General features: G+C 36.6%; 1 protein-coding gene across 3 annotated transcripts in view; it reads left to right on the forward strand.

Annotated features, from left to right (window-relative positions):
• The window catches only part of LOC123320752 (cytochrome P450 4C1-like), a 92334-nt gene that overhangs the window by 55084 nt on the left and 15566 nt on the right, over positions 1-21684 (forward strand). For all 3 annotated transcript variants that reach the window (XM_044908160.1, XM_044908161.1, XM_044908162.1), the window contains 7 exons: positions 2206-2403; positions 2702-2887; positions 4818-4884; positions 12647-12770; positions 12829-12901; positions 18724-18833; positions 19082-19150. In XM_044908160.1, coding sequence (XP_044764095.1) covers positions 2206-2403; positions 2702-2887; positions 4818-4884; positions 12647-12770; positions 12829-12901; positions 18724-18833; positions 19082-19150 — 827 coding nt within the window. The remainder of the gene's footprint in view (positions 1-2205; positions 2404-2701; positions 2888-4817; positions 4885-12646; positions 12771-12828; positions 12902-18723; positions 18834-19081; positions 19151-21684) is intronic.

Consider the following 21684-nt stretch of genomic DNA (forward strand, 5'->3'; position numbering starts at 1 on the left):
TGACGCTAACGTTAACGTTAAAAACTGACGAATGAGCATGCGTAGATCTCAATTATAACGTTAACGTTTACGTTCATGGCAACACTTCAACTCTCTATTATCTCTTTTTTCGAACAATTTTTAAGTTTGAAACAAATTATATCATTAGGTTCTCTTCTCATCATATGTTTTGTATGTTTGTTATAGTATTATTAAGACTGCTTCTGTTGCTATTCTTCAAGAATTTTGTTCAATTTAATTGGAACAACGATCACAGATTAATAATATGACTCTGATGAAGCATATCATCCTTCCTTCAATTTTACTGCCTTTTCTGCCAACCCATTATTTCTAGGATAGGAAAAGGATGAAAAAATTGATAATTTTTATGACTTCGGTCGAAGTTTTATTTCCAATTGATATCATTTCAATCCACTTGGAATAGTAATCCATTACAGCAAGATGTATTTTACCTACCTTTTGAATTCTAAAATGTATGTCGCGATTTTAGACTACGTTAATTCTGTTAATTGTGATATATCTTTTTTTGCTATTTCAGGTTGAATGTTTTTTATTGAGATGGACTCCAAATTGAATTCATCTGAAGGACTTTGATGTACCTTTACATTATTCAAACTAAAATTTTCGTTACGCCTATGTTTAGATGATATTTTCTTAATACAATTTTGCTGTTTATTCGACTTTTTATAAAGCAACCAGATACGAAGTGATTCGTGTTTTTTACAATAGTAACATGTTTTACCATGTGCCAGACATTTTTTTGCTATAAGAAATTGACGACCTTCGAAACACTTATATGAATTATTGTTTGTATATTATTTTCATGAGAAAAATTGTGATAAGATTTCGAAATTTGAATTTTACTCACCTTTTTCTGAGTAGGTCGTTTAACATTGTCCACATCCAGCGATTTGATCGAACTTGCTGCTCCTTTTACTTCGTCATTCCTCACTTCTGATATTTGACAAATATCCGTTCTTCTAAGATTTAAATTTTCTATTTGTAGAAGTCTTTTCCTCAGGTTGGAATATTGGATGTCCATGGTTATTTTATCACGTAGCATGTTATCTGATGCATCATATTCACATGAATTGAACAATATCTTCAATTTTGTGATTTAGTTATTTAGGGATTGTCCTTCTTGATGGTAGGTGAGGAATTTGTACCTTTCGTACACCACGTTTTTCTTCGGTTCGCAGAATTTATCGAAGGCCGCTATCACTTCATTCAACTTCGCCTTTTCTGGTCTTGAATTGAAATTGTTGAAGATCTCGATTTCTTTATTCCCAATCAATTTCAGAAGGGTAGCCACTTTCAGTTGATCAGAGGATTCTTGTTTTTCAGACGCTATCAGAAACATCTCGAACATCCAGTTTTTCGCCATATTCTAGTGAAATCTATAACAGTTCGTAGTCTTAGTACTTCCATTTTATTATTTTATCAAGAATACAGTTTTTCATAACTATTTTTACTCGATTCACACCTGACACCATGTAATAGGTTCAAGTCACTTTATTTTACAACGTGATCATCTACAATGAATGGTTCTTACAATCTATCTGTTTCTTATCAATATCAAAAGTCCTGCGCCAATATTAGAATCTGTTCAATATAATTCACTTACATACAGGAATACGCTAAATAAAGCAAACCTTATAGTTTTGAATTTTTCAACATCAAATTACGGTCTGAGAAACGGTGCATTTTACGAAAAAATATGAAGAATACTTTTATTTCACAAAACGCTCAAATATTCAGTAAATAGCGTCCAACTTTGATCTCAATAGTCTACTGTTAAAATATTTGTACGAATTAAAGACTCGCCCTGTATATGTTTTTTGTTAAGATTTATTTCTCATTTCGAACTGTCATTCTTCTAATTACATATATATCAATAAATTCAAGTAGACTAGTCCTAAGCGTCGATCTTCCTCCTTTCCAACATAAGCCGTTAAAGTTACTCTAGTTGAGCACTTGTTTATTCCAACGATTATAAAGTTACTCTAACTCTTTAATCTTTGGTTTATTCATCATCGTCTCACATTGGTCAACTAGCTGACTAGCACTTTCTTTGTTATGCTTTATCCAATAATGCGAAGATTATTATCCAGAACATTGTATCTTGAGAAATTGTAGACTGTAATAGCCTCTGGCGCATAACTAACTGAGTAGCCGTAACAATATACAGATTTCTAATATTTTCAGATACCTTCACCAAAATCTCCGTCTACTTCGAGAAAAATTTCGGTTTATGCAAATTTTGGTTAGGAAATAAATTCATCGTAGCAGTCAACGATCCCAATTATTTGGAAAAACTTATTTCTAACAAAGACTGTTGGGAAAAGGATAATGTTTATGACATACTAAAACCGTACGTTGGTGAAGGGCTGATCACTGCTCCAGGTAAGTTGAAAATTTGAAATCGATAGAAATTGTTTTCAGACAGGAGAATAAATTCACATTCAGTGAAAAATATTTAATAATGGTAATTTTTCTTGAATATTTCCTTCCCTATCTTTATTCATCGTGTGTGATTCTTTCAAATATGTTCACTTGAAAATGGAATATGTATTTTAGTCCTGAAGAAAAACGCAAGTTCAAGGTTCCATTAAGATTTGGCATACACAAGAACCGTCTCGATTCCCTTACCCTTGCAATCCTTGAAAAATCAAGTTTCATAAGGAAAAAAAAACAATTTCAGCTGAAAAATGGAAGAAGAATAGAAGACTGTTGAATCCCAGTTTCAAGCAAAAGATCTTGAATGGTTTCGTTCCAGTGTTCTGCAAACATTCTAACATTTTAATGGATATTCTAGAAAAAGGCGAAGACGATCCAGATTTCAATATTAACGAGAAGTTGATGGCCGCTACCTTAGATACAACATGTGGTAAGATTTAAACTCAACATTTCATTTCTTTTCGGAATGAAGTATGGCCAATAATTCTTTTATCATAACTTTTATGATCACTTTGGATATTTACAACAAACCTGTTGAACCTACATTTCAATCATCGGTCTCCAAGGTTTTTTCTTCTTTCAGTCGAAGCTCTATTTACGAGCATAAAATAATGTTCGAAACCGACAATGTATTTGAAGCAAATTTGATCGAAAGAATTCCTTCCGCGCAAGGTACAGTTATAAACACAATAACAAAAAAGAATTAAAAACATTATCATCTAACGTTCTCCGATTTTGTTATGGTAATTATATGTTACATCGGTTTTTGTTTCTTTCATATGAAACGGACAACGAAATAAAATTTGTCGAAGTGGCCTTTGCCTTACGTTCTTGAACTCTACTCATAACGTATACGTATACGTATACGTATAAAAAAGTACGCTTAAATCAAAAATACAAAACGCGTATTTGAAGCAACTTCGGAGTAGGGTTAAATGAGCCAGATTTCATGTGATGAATAAACTGATGAGTTTTGAGTTTCGAATATCCAATAAACTCTCATATTTTTGTTTTTTGGTATCCTTGTTAATATGTTTTTCTTTTTTGTATCACACTATTTTTTCGTTTTTTTTTTGTACTTTGAAAGTTTATAGGCAATTTTCCTCCTTTCTTATTTAAATAAATAATAATAATAATAAAACATAAACGTTGAAATAGATAAAACAATCCTGAGGAAACACAGAGTTAGAATAATTCAACAATCAATATAAAAACATGAGTTACATTATAGAAGAGTCAAAATAAAGATTCATACTTCTTGATATTAAAAGCGGCTACACACTGCCCAACTCGGTCGGGACGACCAGATTGGGCGTTGCGTACAGACGGCACGACCGCCGTCCAACTTGGTTTCTTGAATTTCACGATGGCTGGAGTATACATCGCTCGGATCAATGGTGAGGGCCATTTTTGCAGCAGCGAATACCTCTCCAGTCGACATCTGAATACACTGAATACAGAATGAGCTCGTTTCCACCCGACAGCGCTCCACACGATCCAATTCGGTCGGTCGTGCGGTTGGATGGCTAGGCCGTACGACAAGACCCGACAAATCCTCTGTCGGCGGTCGTAGCTACACACGGACCGATTTCACATCCAACCCAACCAAGTCGGTTTGTCGGCCCGACCGAGTTGGGTAGTGTGTAGCCGCTTTAAGTACTATGTATTTATCTTCGTCACTACTTGCGTTGAATAATTCCTTACATTTTTCTATGTCTGGACATAGATGAAGATAGAAGTGACAATAACCAACGTTTGAAAGACGTATAGCAAAAACCACGCTGGGGTACTTATTTTTTATTTTATTTCATTCAATAGAATGCAGTCAATGCATAACACAATTGAACTTCCAAATATGTAAAATGAAATTAACAGAATCGGATTCCACAAAAGGAAACTATTGCAAAGTCGAATTTAAATTACAGCGGAGGCATAAGTTTGATTTTACCCTATCTATAACCCTTAAAATTCGGAAGGTCATTGTGCGGGAACTGCAGTGTACAGTGCATCCCATTATGGGTGAGACAGCCAGGTTTCTGGCTTGCTATTTAAGATATAGCCTTGCGGTTTTTACGTTCCTGTCCTACTTTTTTGTGAAACTTAAGTTGTCCTAATCAGATTTTGCACAACTGTTTCCGTTTATGAGATACAGGGCGATTTGATGATATTTTTATCCACTCGTGTTATGTATCTGAATGAATTCGGATCATCACTTCATGCCTTCAGGCGGCTGTTCTCAAAAAGTTGATTTTCGACTTCATCAAAAACAAAATCAGCCAGAATTCTCCATAAATAAGGAATATATGCATAAAAAACCCCAAAATGAATAAAAATTTTGAAATAATCCTACAATTCTCTAGATGCAGTTATGGGTGTGCCTGTGGATGCACAGACTTCTTCAAGTAGTTTTGGTGTTTGGCTGGACAGGTAAATATAATTTAAGGTTCTTATTTTTTGAGAAGAAAAGTTAAAAGCCAGCAATAAAGCGCGAGACTTAATCAGAATGAAAATTAATTTCTTTTTTTTAATTTAATTTCAATGAATCTGAATTGATTTAGTTTATTCAGTTCACGCCAAACAACTCGAAAGCAAAATAAATATTTCAAATTAATAGGTAAGGTTTAACATATGGAGGGTAGAGAGAAGGAGAACAAACTAGTGTAATGAAAAGTGTCTGCGAAAAACTTGAAATAGGCCAGGTGGCGCTGTGAAGTACTTAAAAATTGACAGAGACAAATTGTGTTGGCGCCTTGTTCGAAGAGACGATAATCTTGATTGAATATAATCTTTGAGTATTCCTAATTCTTAATACTCACGGATATAATTCATATTTCACTGATTAATTCAACTTCAGTTATTTTTAACAATGTTGAATTTGTCTTCACCAACATATGGAAAAAAAGGATACAAAATTGTTTTTGGATGAAATTGCAGCTTTCCTTCGTAGAAGTTATATAAAACATTTATTGAAACATTTTTTTTTAACGATATTTTGTAACAAATAATATCGAATGATATACAGTACATTCACCTTATTGTGACACAATTTCTTTCTATTCAAAGTTGAAGTTCATTATTGTTGAAAACTATACCATTCAGAGAGTTACGAGTTCATTCTGAGCATCACTAGAATATGTTCTAACAGTTAGAGAAGTCAAAGTTGCCAGTTTTGAAATTCTAAACTCGCTTATGCTGTCACATTTGCACTACAAAAGGTGTAAATGTGACATCAGCGGATTATAATTGTGACACACTTTCACAAAGACAAGAAAATTGCACTGAAGATGCGTTTCTATACCCAGGTAGAAATTTTAGTCTTCAAGACGTCTTTGGTTGGTCATGTTCGGACGTATGGTGACCAACTTGGTGACGTCAGTGAAACCTTATGGTGACGTTAATATGTCACAGCCTGAAGACGTCTTACGGTGACGTCTTGAAGACGATTATTCGGTACTTTTTACGTCTTTCTTACGTACTGAGGACGTTAGTATTTTCCAGAAAATTTTAGAATTTCATGGATAGAAATGAAACAAAAAACAATATAATGTGAACTAACATTGATTGTTTCTTTTTTCTTCTCATACCCCTTTATCCTTGTGTTCGAGGTATATAAGCCAACATTATTTGAAATCCTATGTACTAGACTAAATATAGCGATTTATCCTCCGTTTCATATCTACATATCTATATTCAAACTATCCGATATATATCGTACCTTGAAAAAATTATAAGTTTAAAGTCTCAGAGTGGTCTAAGAATAACGTTATTCAGACGTCTTTTGTGTGACGTCTTACAAGCCTACTTGAATTGACGTCTCAGAGACGTTATTGTACGACGTCTTACTAGCCTATTTGAATTGACGTTTCAGAGACGTTATTGTACGTCCGAGTGACGTCGAAGACCAATAAAGACCTAATGAAGACGTCTTCGAGACAACACCGTTCTACCTGGGTAGTAGTTTTATTGTGATCGAGTGATAAGGGGTATGTGTGACTGTGGCATTGAGTTTCAACACCAATCATGATAATTTATGTGGACAAAAAATATAAACTCGCAAAAACTAAGTAAATTCAGGATTTCATTGATCTAGTATTAACGGTAATGAGCAGAAAATTCTATTTAGAATTTAGTGTCACAATTACCTACGAGTCACAATTTGGCGAATATAGTGTACATGTAGGTTTTTATAAATGTCTAGGGTCTGATTATATTCTTCTGAACGGTTTGGACACTTTAATCAGGAACACAACTTGATACAACTTTTACGCCTCAATATTCAATCCGTCGTAACTGCTTTCAATTTCTATATAACGGTCGCGTCTCGACCATAGACTTCTAATACATGGACTCACTGTCACGTGACTTTTCAGTAGATCGAGAGGTTGGGTGCATTAAAGAGAGAAGAGCTTATGCGTTCTAATCGAATAAGAAAGAGATGAACTGATTCCGTGTGGGCAATGTCAAAATCATATGATGGATATAAACAAATATGTGACGCAGACGTTGCCCACAAGGTGTTCATACGTTGAGTATTATTCAAATTATATTTATTCTTGAATGAAACTCACATAATTTTTATATTTTCCATTTCGAAGGAATGTTAAGGAATTCCTGTTCGCCTTCTCGGAGGCTTGTTGAACATTTATTATGGAAAATTGTTAGAATTTTCGCAGACTTTGCCCACAAGGTGTTGATTATTATTCTCATTACATCTATTCTTGAATAAAACTCACATATTTTTTGACATAATTCATTTCGAAGGAATGCTATGGAATTCCTGTGTGTCTTCTCGGAAGCTTGTTGAAAATTCATTAAAGAAAATTTTCGCATAAACTTGTGTTCTATAACCTTTTGACAGCTTGGCCACAAACTCTCCATCTTATATTCAACCTACCGACCTCTCTCACAGGCGGAGTCCATGTTATTATAAATCTATGGTCTCGACTAACGTTATTTTTCAATCCTTTTAAACGTCTAAACTGACAATTCTCCTATCCTACCTATTTTCTATCAGTATCACACCTAAACCTAACAATAGGAACAACAATAGAACAACAACAACTATAAAAATAACGTGATAAGAATATAAAAATAGCTTCCTACATACGTCATAACTGCTTTTAATTTCTAGATAACGGTCGCGTCTCGACTAACGTTATTTTTCAACCCTTTTGAACAATTTCTTTCAAACTTCTTTCTCAATTCACGTCTAAATTGACTACTCTCCTAGCCTACCTATTTTCTATCAGTATCACACCTAGCAATAGAAACAACAATAGAACAACAACAAATATAACAATAACGTAATAAGAATAATAAAAATAGCTTCCTACATACATTACGATAATTATGAATTCTATAATTGTGTATAATAGACGGAGAGGTGGCTAGATAAAAATGACCTCATCAGGTACATGGCTTATTTATATTGAAAATAATAGTATCAGTGTAGGCGAATACAAATTTGAATGTCTACCATTGCAAAACAGGGGAATGAAGGGGGGGCACGCAGTTTTAAAGATGTGAATCTTCATCGCCGGCAGACGGCGATGAAAATTCAAAAATTAATCAAAAGCAAGATCATTAGGTAGGTACATGAATTATAATTATTGTATTTCAAACTTAAAACATTCAAAAAGTCATTTACAAAATGGCAGACAGAAAAATGGGGGCTGAGGCCGTGGCAGACGATGTTAAGATGTGCGCTGCACATCATAATTTTCAATCACATTAGCAATCAGTTTATAGTTGCTTTTTCCAATTTTGAAGTTGGTTGTCGAAACTGGATTCAAATGTGTTTTGAATCCGAACTTTTTGGCCCTTTACCCGATCATAGTAGAAGGAAATTGATAATATATGGACAGCCACTACTATGATATCTTGCCTTCTCCATTATATAGAATGGCTAAAATTGCAACATTGATGCTAAGAAAACTTTTCCGAGTTTAACTGGAAATCAGAAATCATTTTCTAAATGAATTTTGTGTGAATGTTATCGAAATTCATATGTTTATCAACTTATTAGGTGGAAAATTCCTCTCTGGGGAAAAAGATTTGTTTTTTGTGTAAATTTTGAGGTTATATATGCAGGTTAGTTAATTCACCTTCTGTTCTTTGTAATCAATTTGAAATTTGAAAACTTTACTGTGCTATAAGAACGAGATACATATGTCCTTGAAAATCGACTAAACGTTCATTTCTTCGTGGAAAATAGTAAAAACTGACATCTTCACAAGAAAGTCGTAATCGGAGATTTGCCCAAAGGATGCAAATTATGAAAACTTCACTAGGCTTTCCCCATTGTCACGAGATAGATTAAAATATTTTCAACAGATTAAGATATATTTATTATTAAAACTCTCATTGAAATACCAAAATATTCCCCGTTCCTCGATGTAAACAAGAAAAAGTTTTATTCCCGGTAACGGGATACAGCAATGAATGAATGAATATTTTTCCACAAAACATATAACTTTTTTTTTATTACTTGTCTTAATCGTGCTCTATAACAGGCAATGAAGACCATAATGCACAAATCGAAGATGAAAAAGACTATTGCGATAGCGAAGGAGATGTCACGTCCGAATCGGATTCTGATTTTTTTAATACATTTTTGCATTTTCAGCGCCGTCTGCCGGCTGATTAGCCCCACGCAAAATGTCTGCCAATTTTTTTACACTTTTTCGAATATATAACCAAATCTTTCCCGTAAATTGAATCCGTGTACCTTATGAGTTTTTTTCGCCCAAAATTCACATCTTTAACTGCGTGTCCCCCCTTCATGACCCAGTTTTGCAATGGCGGACGTTCAAATTTGTATTCGCCTACACTGATACTATTATTTTCAATATAAATTAGCCATGTACCTGATGCGGTCAATTTCATGTAGCCAGTTCTTAGACTATAACGTTTCAAAGCCTCGATCACACAATGACGTGAAATTATTCTCTCGATTTGTACCTAATTTATTGCAAATAATATATTAAATGCAGGTATAATTTGAACAAAAATTTACATTTTTTCTTGTACGAATTCCAAATTTCGAGATAAATACAAGCTCCTCTCGAATTATCCCTCTATCTATAATTGACAAGTGAGTTTTAGTTCTATAACCGAATAAGTATTGACGTGGTAAGAAATCAAAGAGCGCAAACTATAAACATAACAAAACATCCTTGAGTAGTGTAGTGTTTCTGTTCTCAACTCATTTCCCAATACAGTATGGAGAGAAAGAACAAATACAATGTATGTTTTCCAAAAATACATTCCAACATGCATCGTAATTCCAATTTGAAAAAAGGAAAAATGTTTAGTGTAATAATGCACCCCGTATCTTGATCAGTGGAAGAGCGGCTTTCCACTGGTCATGGGGTGATTATATTGATGTTAAATACACAATAAGAAGGCCCTCGAAAGGGAAAAAAAATGTGTGGATCCGGCCCGTCGCACGAAGGACAGGTCTTGAAGTTGATATTATTTCTGGGGAGAAGTTTAAATGAAACTCAGGAAAAACTTTTACAAATAAATCTATTGAAAAAAAATAAAAAAAATTGGAACTTCTCTACAAATACGTTCTCGGTCGAAGACGACCAACAAAAACTTCAATTTCTTAAACCTAAGCAAATGAGCGGAAAACCATAAACATAATTTTTGTAACCAAAATCGTGGGTTAAAATGCAACTTCCCAACTTAGCGCGCAATATTAATCAATACGTAATCAATGAATTATAGAGGAGCTTTCAGGACTCTGGACAAATAAAAATTGGAACTTTCTACCTCTTCTGCGACTGCTATTGGTAGAACTCTGCCGATGAAGAACTTTTCGACACCAGACTTTACCCGCACAAATCGGCGAATTCTTTACACTTAACCGAACTTCCCGCACCTTTCCGTCGAAAACGTTTTTCCGCTGTAAAATTCCCTATCCAAAATTTCAACACAATTTTATATCTGGTCTTACTACGAATCAAAAAAAATAAACGATCACTCCTCGAATGCTACTTTACTGATTTCCGATAAACTGACTTCAACTCCGAATTATTTCCGTTCTCTTTAACTACCCAATTCCCGATATTCCGTTCCTACTTCAAGAAAACCAACAAAAACAAAGGACTGGACTTTTCTTTATACTGAACTTTTCCAAATATTTATGAGCCGACCGAGTCTCCGATTCTATTCCGTGATCTACCTATACTTTTCTCTTACTTCGTGAAAACCTATTTATTCTAAGTCCCTTTTCTCTTTCTTTAATGACTGACTCTACAAAAGACTTTATAATTCCTGTACTTATCCGTACCGACTCGAAGGGGTATATTTTCGATATTTTTCAGATCACGTCCCCGGACCGACTTAAACGGGTATTATTTTTGATCACGCTCCCCGGACCGACTTAAAGGGGTATTAGTTTTGATCACGCTCTTCGGACCGACTGACTAACTTTTTCCGATGTACTTTTTCCCCGGTCTTTCTCTACCACCCTATGGGTGGTACCAAAACGTCCCAAAATCGAAATCATTGGACGATCATTCTTGCTGAGTTGAAAAATCAGCGTTCCCAAGCTCGGCGGTTACAAGAAAATTTCGGCTACTTCGAATTCTGAGAACTGTTTTCCTCTCAGGGTCTCCAGACTAATAAATCTTTCTTAATCTACATGACTAACCATTTTCGCTTGTTCCGAAGTCCCTATCACCGGATATTGAAATCAATTAAAGATCTCCTTACTGAGTGTCATGAAAAACATTTTCAACTCTTATCGGTCAGGTTATTATTTAAATTCCCGCGACTTAATACCGTCTGATCTCAAGCGCCTCAAAGTATCATATTTCCGCATAATAAATGCCTCTGCAGCACGGCTGCAACAATGTATAAAAAATTCTAGCGATACCTCTTTCGAATTATGCCAAATTTATTCGGAATCTCGTATTCCGATTTATTACATTAGGAAGTCTCTTTGTTAATTATAAGTCTGATTGTTTTTTACAATCAGTGAAGCTTGTGGATTTATAATGAAAAAGGTTTGATTTATACGGAGAAAGAAGTGTAGAACTAAATTTTTAGAAACAAATATTTTATTTTCAACAACACAACATTCATTATCAGATTGGCAACTTTGCTTTCATTACTTTTCAGTTAATTTTTGAATTCTCAACATGATTGACATGAAGGATATATGGTCGGTTTCTTTTGCACGTATCAGCCCAAAAGTAACTCCTTTATATTCAATGGACAAACTGAAAGTGTTTTAATACATGAAGATAATGTTATTGAAAACTTTCAATCAATTACCTTTATTTTTGGAATTAGGTGCCAATGAACATTCTCATGCAGACTATCATCTATCTGGCTATCTATTGTTTTTTTTGTTTATTGGGATAGACACCTGTTTGTTAGGTAAATTATTGTTTGTACAATTTTGTACCGAGAATTTCTAATCCTTGTTCTGGGTGCTGCTGCACATTTTCCATTTATTGTAGCAAAATTTCTGGTTTTCGTTGAACTCTTTCAGGTTTCAATAGAGTTTTTAGCAACTCTGTAGCCTATCAGGGGGCCTCTGTTGAGTAAGACGAATAATTATAAAAAAAATTACAGGTGATGAATTAAGCCGATTACAATATTAGAAATGTTGTACTCACATAAGGTTGGAAAAATTATAATTTGCCCGTAGTTTCATGAATGCTTACACAAACTTTCCACAAATATTTACTTAATTCAAATTACACGAAGGTTTATTTACGAAAATTACCAATGTCTAGGTTAATCACTAAATATAATTGTTTTCGACATTCGAAATCAACTAATCCTTTATATTGTTCAATGGTTCATTATTAGTGCTTGCCAGCGCCACCTGGCCTATTTCAAGTTTTTTGCGGATACTTTCTGGCCCAAAAAGCCAACAAGTTTGTTCTCCTTCTCTCTACCCTCCATAGTTTTTCGTCTGATTCTGACGTATACAACCCAAAAGGTAGTTCAGCCCGTAAACGTTATATTCGATGTGGATGATCTTTCATTGAAATCCGCACGACGTTAAATTTTCTTCAATGTACTATTTCCAGACGATAAACTCTATTCTTGCTAAGAAAATCGGTTGGACAAAGAATATCGACCTTTAAAATTTCATAGCCTACTTGACGAAGATTTACTCGAAATTGAAAAATTTTGTGTATCTACCTCTATCGAAATTTTTTTGCAGTTATATGGAATTCTGTAGTTTGAGACTCACAAGGTTCATTTATCGTTCAGACTTCATTTTTTATCTGGTTCACGGAACAGTTTTTTCAAATGTGCTAGCAAACATCGAATCCTTTTCAAAAACTGTAAGTAAGTACAGGAAATATGTAATCACATTGTCCTTCAAATTAAAAATATTTTCAGGTATTTGAAAGGCAAAAGCAAATATTCAATCAGGAGATGAGCGCAATGAAGGAAGGAACTCATTCGGTCGAAGGTATTTTAAATGTATTATTATTCACGGAGCTTCTGAGGAGTACTTCGTTACCTTCGGAGAATCAGGAAAATATAATAATAATAATAATAATAATATCTAGTTTTTCACTGTGCAGCGCTAACGACAGCGAAAACCATGGGGGCAAAAATTCGCCAAACGAACAATGATGGTCCAAAATTACACAAATTACACGCGCCAGCATGGCAGAAACGTCTTCAACACAAAACAGAAAGGCCGAGAAGAGACATTCGACGACTGACGGAGTACGTGAACGGGAATCGAGGAAGAAAGGTTGTGAAAGCTGCCAAAGAGATCATGGATCGAAACAGGACTCACACAGAACGAGAGACGGAGAATGCTACAGCTCACCATTGCCTCGACACTCTGAAGCAAAAATTAAGTCTGTATGCAGAACGCCTGAGGAGATATAAAAGCAATTATAGCCGGAAAAGAGACAATAATTCATTCGAAAAGTCGGAAGAATCTTTCTACCGGTCACTCACATCGTCGGATGGAGAAAATGGAAAGTTACCACCAAAGGAAGCCATTGAACAATTCTGGACCGAACAATTATCAACGAAACCTCACTTCAATGGAGATACCGGATGGATTGAAGATGAAAAATCTGAAGCTATAAAATATGAGCCGATGCAGCATGACATGATCACAATTGAAGAAGTAAAATCAGCTATCAGAGGACTGCACAACTGGAAAGCACCTGGGCTTGATGGATTACAGAACTTCTGGATCAAGAAACTTTGGATCATGCATGACAAATTGACCTCCGCAATAAATGATGTCATTGAAAATCCTGAGAGAATGCCAGTTTTCCTTACACATGGCACAACATACTTGTTACCTAAAGACCAAAGGAATACAGAAGACCCATCCAAGTACCGACCAATCACATGTCTTCCAACGATGTACAAATTAATCACATCGTGCATTTCAAACCGAATTCACAACCATTGCGAAAGGAATAACATAATCGCCATGCAACAGAAAGGATGCACCAAAGACAGCCGAGGGTGCAAAGAACAACTAATAATAGATTCAGTTATCTGCAATCAAGCGTTCTTTAAGCGAGGGAACCTTTACGCTGCGTACATAGAGTACAAAAAAGCATTCGATTTTATACCTCACGAATGGCTCTTGACGATCTTGAAGATTTACAAGGTGGATCCCAATATTGTTAAGTTCCTGAAAAACGCCATGTCAACCTGGCGTACTAGTCTTCAAATGAAAGCAGCAGATTGCTCCATTACAACAGGACCTATTCCAATAAGACGCGGAATTTTCCAAGGAGACTCGCTGAGCCCTCTGTGGTTCTGCATGGCCCTGAATCCCTTGTCTCATAGATTGAATTCTACGGACTACGGATTTTCCATCAAGAGCGGCAGTAGAACTATGATGAAACTGAATCATCTCCTTTACATGGACGACTTGAAACTCTTCGCATCTACCAAAAAACAAATGCAACTGATGCTGAAAATGGTGGAAGAATTCTCGGAAGACATCAAAATGAAGTTTGGACTAGAAAAATGTCGACTGCTTAACATAACGAGAGGAAAAATAGAAGATGGTACGTTCAAACTCAAGGAAGGTGCAGAAATTGAAGCATTGAAGGAAGGAAACACATACAAGTATCTAGGCATAAAACAGGCAAGAAAAATCAATCCAGATGAAGAAAGAATTAACGGAGGAGTTCACCCGAAGATTGAGGAGGATAATGAGAACTGGTCTTAACAGCAAGAATCTCTTAAAAGCGATTAACACCTATGCTTGCTCGGCGCTGAGCTATTCATTTGGTATTATCTCTTGGACGACCACCGATTTAGCAGCTTTACAGAGAAAAATAAGGACGATGCTGACTAAACACAATAAACATCACCCCAAAAGCTCAATAGAACGGACAGAGCTACCACGACATCTTGGGGGTAGAGGAATTGTTGATTTGTCCAACCGTATGTCCCAGGAAATTGAAGGACTTCGAAAATATTTCTTGAGCAAGGCAGCTTCGTCGGAACTCCATCGAGTAGTTTGTGTTGCTGATAGTTCTACACCATTAAAGCTACATCAGGATCATTTGGAAACCGTCGAACACTCTGCAGAAAGTAAAATGCAAAAACTGATGGGAAAACCTTTGCATGGGAGGCACCAGAACGAGGTCAACCATGATTACGTCGACATATCTGCGTCAACTACTGGTTGACTTCCAGAAGGTTGTTTCCTGAGACAGAGGGCTTCATGCTCGCCATCCAGGATCAGGTGATTCCAACAAGAAATTACATGAAGTACATCGCCAAGGATGCCTCAGTGGCGGACGATAGCTGTCGTTATGGCTGTGCGACACATGAAACTATCCAGCACATCACCGGGGGATGTCAGAAGTTCGCGGGCACGGAGTACAAAAATAGACATGATGCTGTTGCCAAGATTCTTCACCAAGAATTGGCACTAAAACACCAACCTCTAACTTCGAAAAAGGTTTCTTATTACAATTACCATCCGGATGCTGTGCTGGAAAACGAACATCACAAGCTCTACTGGGATCGCACGGTTCTCACAGACCGAAAAATAACCCACAATAGACCAGACCTCATATTGCTCAATAAGGATGAGGACAGAGCACTATTCATCGACGTGGCAATTCCAAATAATACCAATCTTCTAGATAGGCACACTGAAAAAATTTGAAAATACAGAGATCTCGAGGAACAGACCAGAAGACAGTGGAAGCTGAAAGATATCAAGACCATCCCTATTGTCATTTCATCTACAGGCCTGATACCGAAGAAACTACTAGAGAACTTGAGGAAACTTCAGTTGGACGAAAATATCTATAGAGTCATGCAGAAGGCGGTACTGCTCGGAACGGCGAGAACTGTACGCAAGTACATGGGGAATGCAGAGGAACACCGTCTGCTCCGACAGGAAGTGCGGGTTGAGCAGGAATCCAACCTACAGCAGGGAGGCGAGGAGCGACCCGGACCCGACCACCACCACGAGCCCGAAAACTTGGAAAGGGCTCCAACAGAGCTTAATCCTTTTGATATCTGAGATATCTGGGATAAGTGAATTTTCCTCTGGAGAGGAGTGTGAAAGCCGCAAGGCCAAAGTCATAATAATAATAATAATAGGGATTAAGAAGGATAATGAGAACTGGTCTTAACAGCAAGAAACTGATAAAAGCAATTAATACCTACGCTTGCTCGGCGCTGAGCTACACATTCGGTATCATCTCTTGGACCACCACCGATCCCCCACATACAGGGGGAAACACCCTGTATGTATATCCAGGGGTTCATTAAAATATCATACCAGAAAAAGTATAAGGAATGTTGAATACTATTATTACTATTGATAAAATTGGTAACTTCCATGATTACATACAGTGAATGAAAATTTTTTTACAGGAATTTGGACTGTTCCCTTGAATCAATAATAATGATTCTTTTCCTTGGAAAACTTGGTAACTATATCGATTCAAATTGTGTCACCTTGAATGGAATAATGATGATATCACTTCTGAAATGTGAATAAACCTTCTAGATATGTTGAGCATATTGATTTGAACAACACATTCAACAACATATGTCAATAAAACTGTCCAAATGCCTGCTAAAGACTTTTCATTCAGCGTTGAAAAGTATGCGCAAAGCCCTCTTTTGGGTGATGCATATTCTCCTGCTGTTCGTTGCGTTGCCGAAATGGATGCTGTTGTACTGTAAATGGCAAGCTTTATAGCTATAGCATTCAGCAGAGCATTGAGTGGCTAAAAATTGTTTCAGCCTAGAAATTGCGTAGCACGCTCTTGAGATTCTCTCTCATAATTCCTCAATCTGACGATCCCATCTCAGAAGATGATCCACATAAATCCTTAAGAATTATATGCGTTCAGTTGATTGGATCCTGATCCAATCGGCATCACGGGCATTCTGGAAGCTACAGGACAGAGTGTTTCAAAATCCTCAATCTGAAGACCAAGACAGCTCTCTACAAAGCAGTGGTCCTCCAAAGACTTCTTTATGGAAGCGAAAGCTGGACTCCCACAGGCGACACATAAAACAGCCTGAACAAACGCAACAACGTCATCTAAGACAGATAATGCACATTAGATGGTTCCACAAAGTTTCAAATGCAGAAGTCTTGCAGCGCGCTAGTTGTATAACAATTGAGACTCAAGGAACGAGGGCCCGACTCAGATGGAGCGGCCACATTCTGATGATGCAAGACACAAGACATAGCTCTGTACGGCGAATTCACAGAGGGAGCTCGGAAACCAGGAGGCCAGTATGAGCGGTTTAAGTATATATATATCAATCCCTAAAAGCAGTTAATGCCAATCATAACTGGGAACAACTAGCGTTAGACAGATTAAAGTGGAGGTCTTTGGTCCACAGCTATAATGGAGACTCGAGAAGAATACAGCTGTGATCAGATCATGAGTGTGGAAGGATCTGTAGGTCACGGTTGGGTCTCTTCAATCACAGGAGTGCACACAGTTGCAAGTAGCCCCAAGAAATTATAAGTTTGATCGCACCGATAGTCCGGCTGTTGAGTCTTTTGTAGATGTATTCTCGGTAACGAGATTCAGCAAATGAATGAATGATGTTATCTTCTTCTTCTTCCAGTGTCATGACCGTTGCGATCGGTGACTATGATGAGACCATGATGATGATGATGTTAAGTTGGCAATAAGATTAGCTACCATCACCTTATCCACAGCAGCTCGAAACAGTTGTGCTGTTGAGATTTTTAAGGCATGGAGTTGTTCTCCTGCCTTTGCTTCTTTTTCCCATTATCTTTCCCAGAATGATCAGATGAAGCAAGCCATATTTTTCTGGATGTCGCATAATGTGCCCGAAGTACTCAAGTTTTCGGCGTTTTATGGTGTTGACAAGTTCCGTCGGCTTATTGAGTCGTTGTAATACCTCTTCATTACTGACTCTGTCTATCCAGCTTATTTTCAGAACCCTTCTGTAGGCCCACATTTCGAAAGATTCTATTTTCTTGAGCAGAGTATCCGTCAATGTCCAGGATTCAACCCCATACAAAAGTACAGGGAAAACATAACATCTCAGCATTCTTATTCTTAAACCAATATTAAGGTCGTGTGTGCAAAACGCTTTCTTAATGTACTGATGAGGGACAATGATCACTCACGTTCGAAAAACTCAGTGGAGTATACAGGATGGTAGAAATTTGAGTTCGCAACTCATTGAAGTATACAGGATGTTTCACAAGTAAATGGACAAACGAAAAGTGTGATTAGAAAACATCGAAATATTTCCATTTCAATTCCCTATGTTAGGAAAATTATTTTTGCAAACTGTTTGTATTGAATTGGTGCGGCCGATACTAGGTAAAAATCCATTATGAGACTTACGATACTTGATTATATGATTTTCACTAGAATCAGTTTTTGGGCCTCTACCCGTGATTTGCTATTACAATAGCATCTTCAAGTGGGTGAAAGTAATGCTACCAAGATGTTCGTGTGAGAAAGGAACCCTTGTAGTGGTCATACAACTGATGAGAATAAAAGTTTTCACTAGGATAAGTGAAAATCATGTACTTCAATTTCTTCAGGTTAAATGTATTCTTACTAGCTAACTGAAGAAGACTAGCGTTAAATGAATTAATAACAAATCTTTTTGAATTCTTTTATAATTTCAGAGAGTTTTTTGGAGTACTTCTTCTTTTTTTCTTTTATTTTTAACTTCTCTTTTTGTGATGAAGTATGGTTAGGTAAGGTGTTTTTCTTGAAATGTTTCAACCTAGAGATATCTTACATCAATTCCTATATGTATATTTTTCAGAGGAAAAAAGAAATCCTACATTTTTGAAACTTCTGCTCGAGGTATCCTACCATGGTGGACTACTCAGTGATCAGGAAATTCAAGAAGAAATAAATACATTCATCGCAGCTGTGAGTAGCGAGTATTTGAATTGATGTTGCCGCTACTTCAAGAAAATCCATAATTGAACTCAAAATAGATTTTCACAAAATAAGTTTTTAAACTACGACACTTGTTTGCCTTTACCACCCGAAGATGCTATTGTGATATCGGAACACGTGTCATGGTTTGAAAATTCATTTCGTAAAAATCGTATTGAGTTTAACGAGTATTAGTTGAAAATACATGGAATTCCTTACTTTAACATATTTATTTTCAGGCAACAGATACCAGTGCATCTGCATTATCGTATTGTTGTCTTCTTCTGGCAATGCATCCGGAATATCAGGTAAGCACAAGTTTATTTATTCATAATTTCATTGTACTCTCCTGGCGTTAAAGAATTGCGCTGATCAGTGAACATTATAGAATTCAGTTTCAATTCAAAAATACCCAATATGAATAGTAGCCCTGACAAACACGTACCTTCTCTATGGTCACTGTCGTGATCGTCTAGTCGCCTGAATAAATGTGGAGAAATTGAAGGTTGCCGTTTGTTGTTCCATCGAGCTAACTTTCTGGGTGGTTTTCAGGATTGAAATTAAACAAATTGGTGTTATGTAGAAATTCTAATTCCACTATAGGAACACCTTTCCAGAACATCATAAGGTAATGCAGAGCATTTTATTGACGGTGTGTTTTATGCATATATTTTTTGCAATCCTCCTGTATCTCTACATTTCAGAACAATATCGCACGATGAAAAATTTGCACCAACAATCTATCACAATTGCAACTTCATTTTTTTGGGAGCGATTAAGTGGCATTCGTGTGCTTCAACAGGTCATTTATATGATGCTCTTATTACAACCTTGTGATCGTCGCTTGGCATGCGTTTCAAAGTAGTTTTGAATAATCGAACCAATACATGATGTTCATGAAGGAGCTTCAGAAAATTTTGGAAAATTGTTCTTCTCAATGGTGCATTAAGTGTTTGACGTTGATAAATTTTACCCTCCATATTACCAGTGAAATGAATTGGAAGGAGTTTATGCTGGTATAAATGCCGTATTTCTGTTATCACCCCACGGAGCAGAAAATGCAATGATTTAGACAGGGGACAGTAGGTATGGCAATTTCGTCTGTCAGCACAATCCTAGTATTTTTCCAGCAAACTGGTCGAAATGTTGAGGGTTACTTTTCAACTTAACTACTTAACATTTCTTGATTTGATTAACGAAATTCCCGAAATATTTCAAGTTTTTCCATAAAATCAATTATACTTCAGTTAGCCTTGCAGTCTCATCAAATTTGACCATATATCTGAAAACTTTTTTTTTTGGTGTAGCAGTGGTAAAATCTGCAAGTCAGACGAACCACCCTCTCCTGAGGGGAAACAAGTGTGGGGATTCTCACTCTCCTGAGCTCGAGACCCACTAAAATCCCTTAACTGCTTCTTGAATATTGATTCCAGGCATTTGCCTATAAACCGTTCATCTCTTAGTCGGTTTTCTTCTCGCACACTATCGTGCTGGGATTTATGTTTTTATCCTCTATTGGATATCACTTTATTGGATTTTTCAATAAGTTTCTGTTCTTATTTTAATCTCTTTTTTATTGATCTCTTGGTCTCCTTCGGTAAATTCTCATTCTCCTTTAGTCTTCCTCTGGGTCGTAGTCCACTAGTCTCCTGAGTTCATGATTCGGATGGTTTTTCGCTGTTTCGAATAATTTCTCTGCTTTTCTGTTCATGAATTCCGTTATGGTTTCCCATTTCAGGTCCCTATAAATATGTCTATTCCTGACAAATCAAGGTGCATCTATTGCACATCGTAGCAGCTTGTTTTAAGTGGCCTGAATTCGTTTGATATGGCTCTTTGCCGCGAAACCCCAGGCAACTGATCCAAAGGTCAGTTGAGGCCTAGCAACAGCTTTGATTATCTTCAATTTGTCCTCTTTCGACATGTGGCTTCTTCTTCCTATCAGAGGGTAAAGTCTATTCATCACTGCTTTCGTTCTGTCGATTGCTTGTTTGATAAGACTTTTCCAAGTAAGTCCTTTGTCAAGCGTTATTCCTAAATATTTGGCTTCATCGTCGATTTCTTCGCCGTCAACTTCTAAATTCGTCGTGGGTGGCAGGTGGCAGTCTCCTCTTCTGCAATAATATTGCTTGGCTCTTCTGTACATTGAGCTTGATTTTCCACTTTATGCACCAGTCATTCGTTTCGTCAATCGTTTCTTGTAGAACTCGTGCTATTACTTCTGGGTTGCGGTGTCGAGTTGCTATGCCTGCGTCGTCAGCATATAACGTTAGCATGGTTCTTGGACTCTTCGGAATATCGCGAATATATATGTTGTACAGAAGTGGCACAAGTACTGACCCTTGGGGTACTCCAGCCTCTATATCTCTTGTTGTGGAGAATTCTCCTTCCACTTTCACGTATTCTTCTATTTTTGAGATAATTCCTGATCAACTTGCATATTTTGATCGAAAATCCAGCACATCTCATCCTATATATTAATCCTTCATGCCATACTCAGTCGAATGCTCTGGCGACATCTAGTAAAACAAGACCTGTAGCTTGTTTATTTTGGAATCCCTCTGTAATGTATTCTGTGAGCCTTAATAATAATTGTTGCTCTGTTGAATTCTCTCTTCTGGATCTGAACTGTTCTGGTGGTATTAGTTTCAGATTTTCGGTTTCCTCATTTAACCTCGTGGCTATAATTCTTTCTACTACTTTTTCTAACGCCGACAGTGGACTTATCGGTCTGCAGTTTTGTGGAAACTTGGTTTATTGAACACTATGACTTCCGCTGTTTTCCATTTTTCTGGGTAGTGTTCTGTCCTCATAATTCCATTCGCGATATTTGTTAGAGCAG

Source organism: Coccinella septempunctata, chromosome 9 (assembly GCF_907165205.1).
Source record: "Coccinella septempunctata chromosome 9, icCocSept1.1, whole genome shotgun sequence".
NCBI lineage: Eukaryota > Metazoa > Arthropoda > Insecta > Coleoptera > Coccinellidae > Coccinella > Coccinella septempunctata.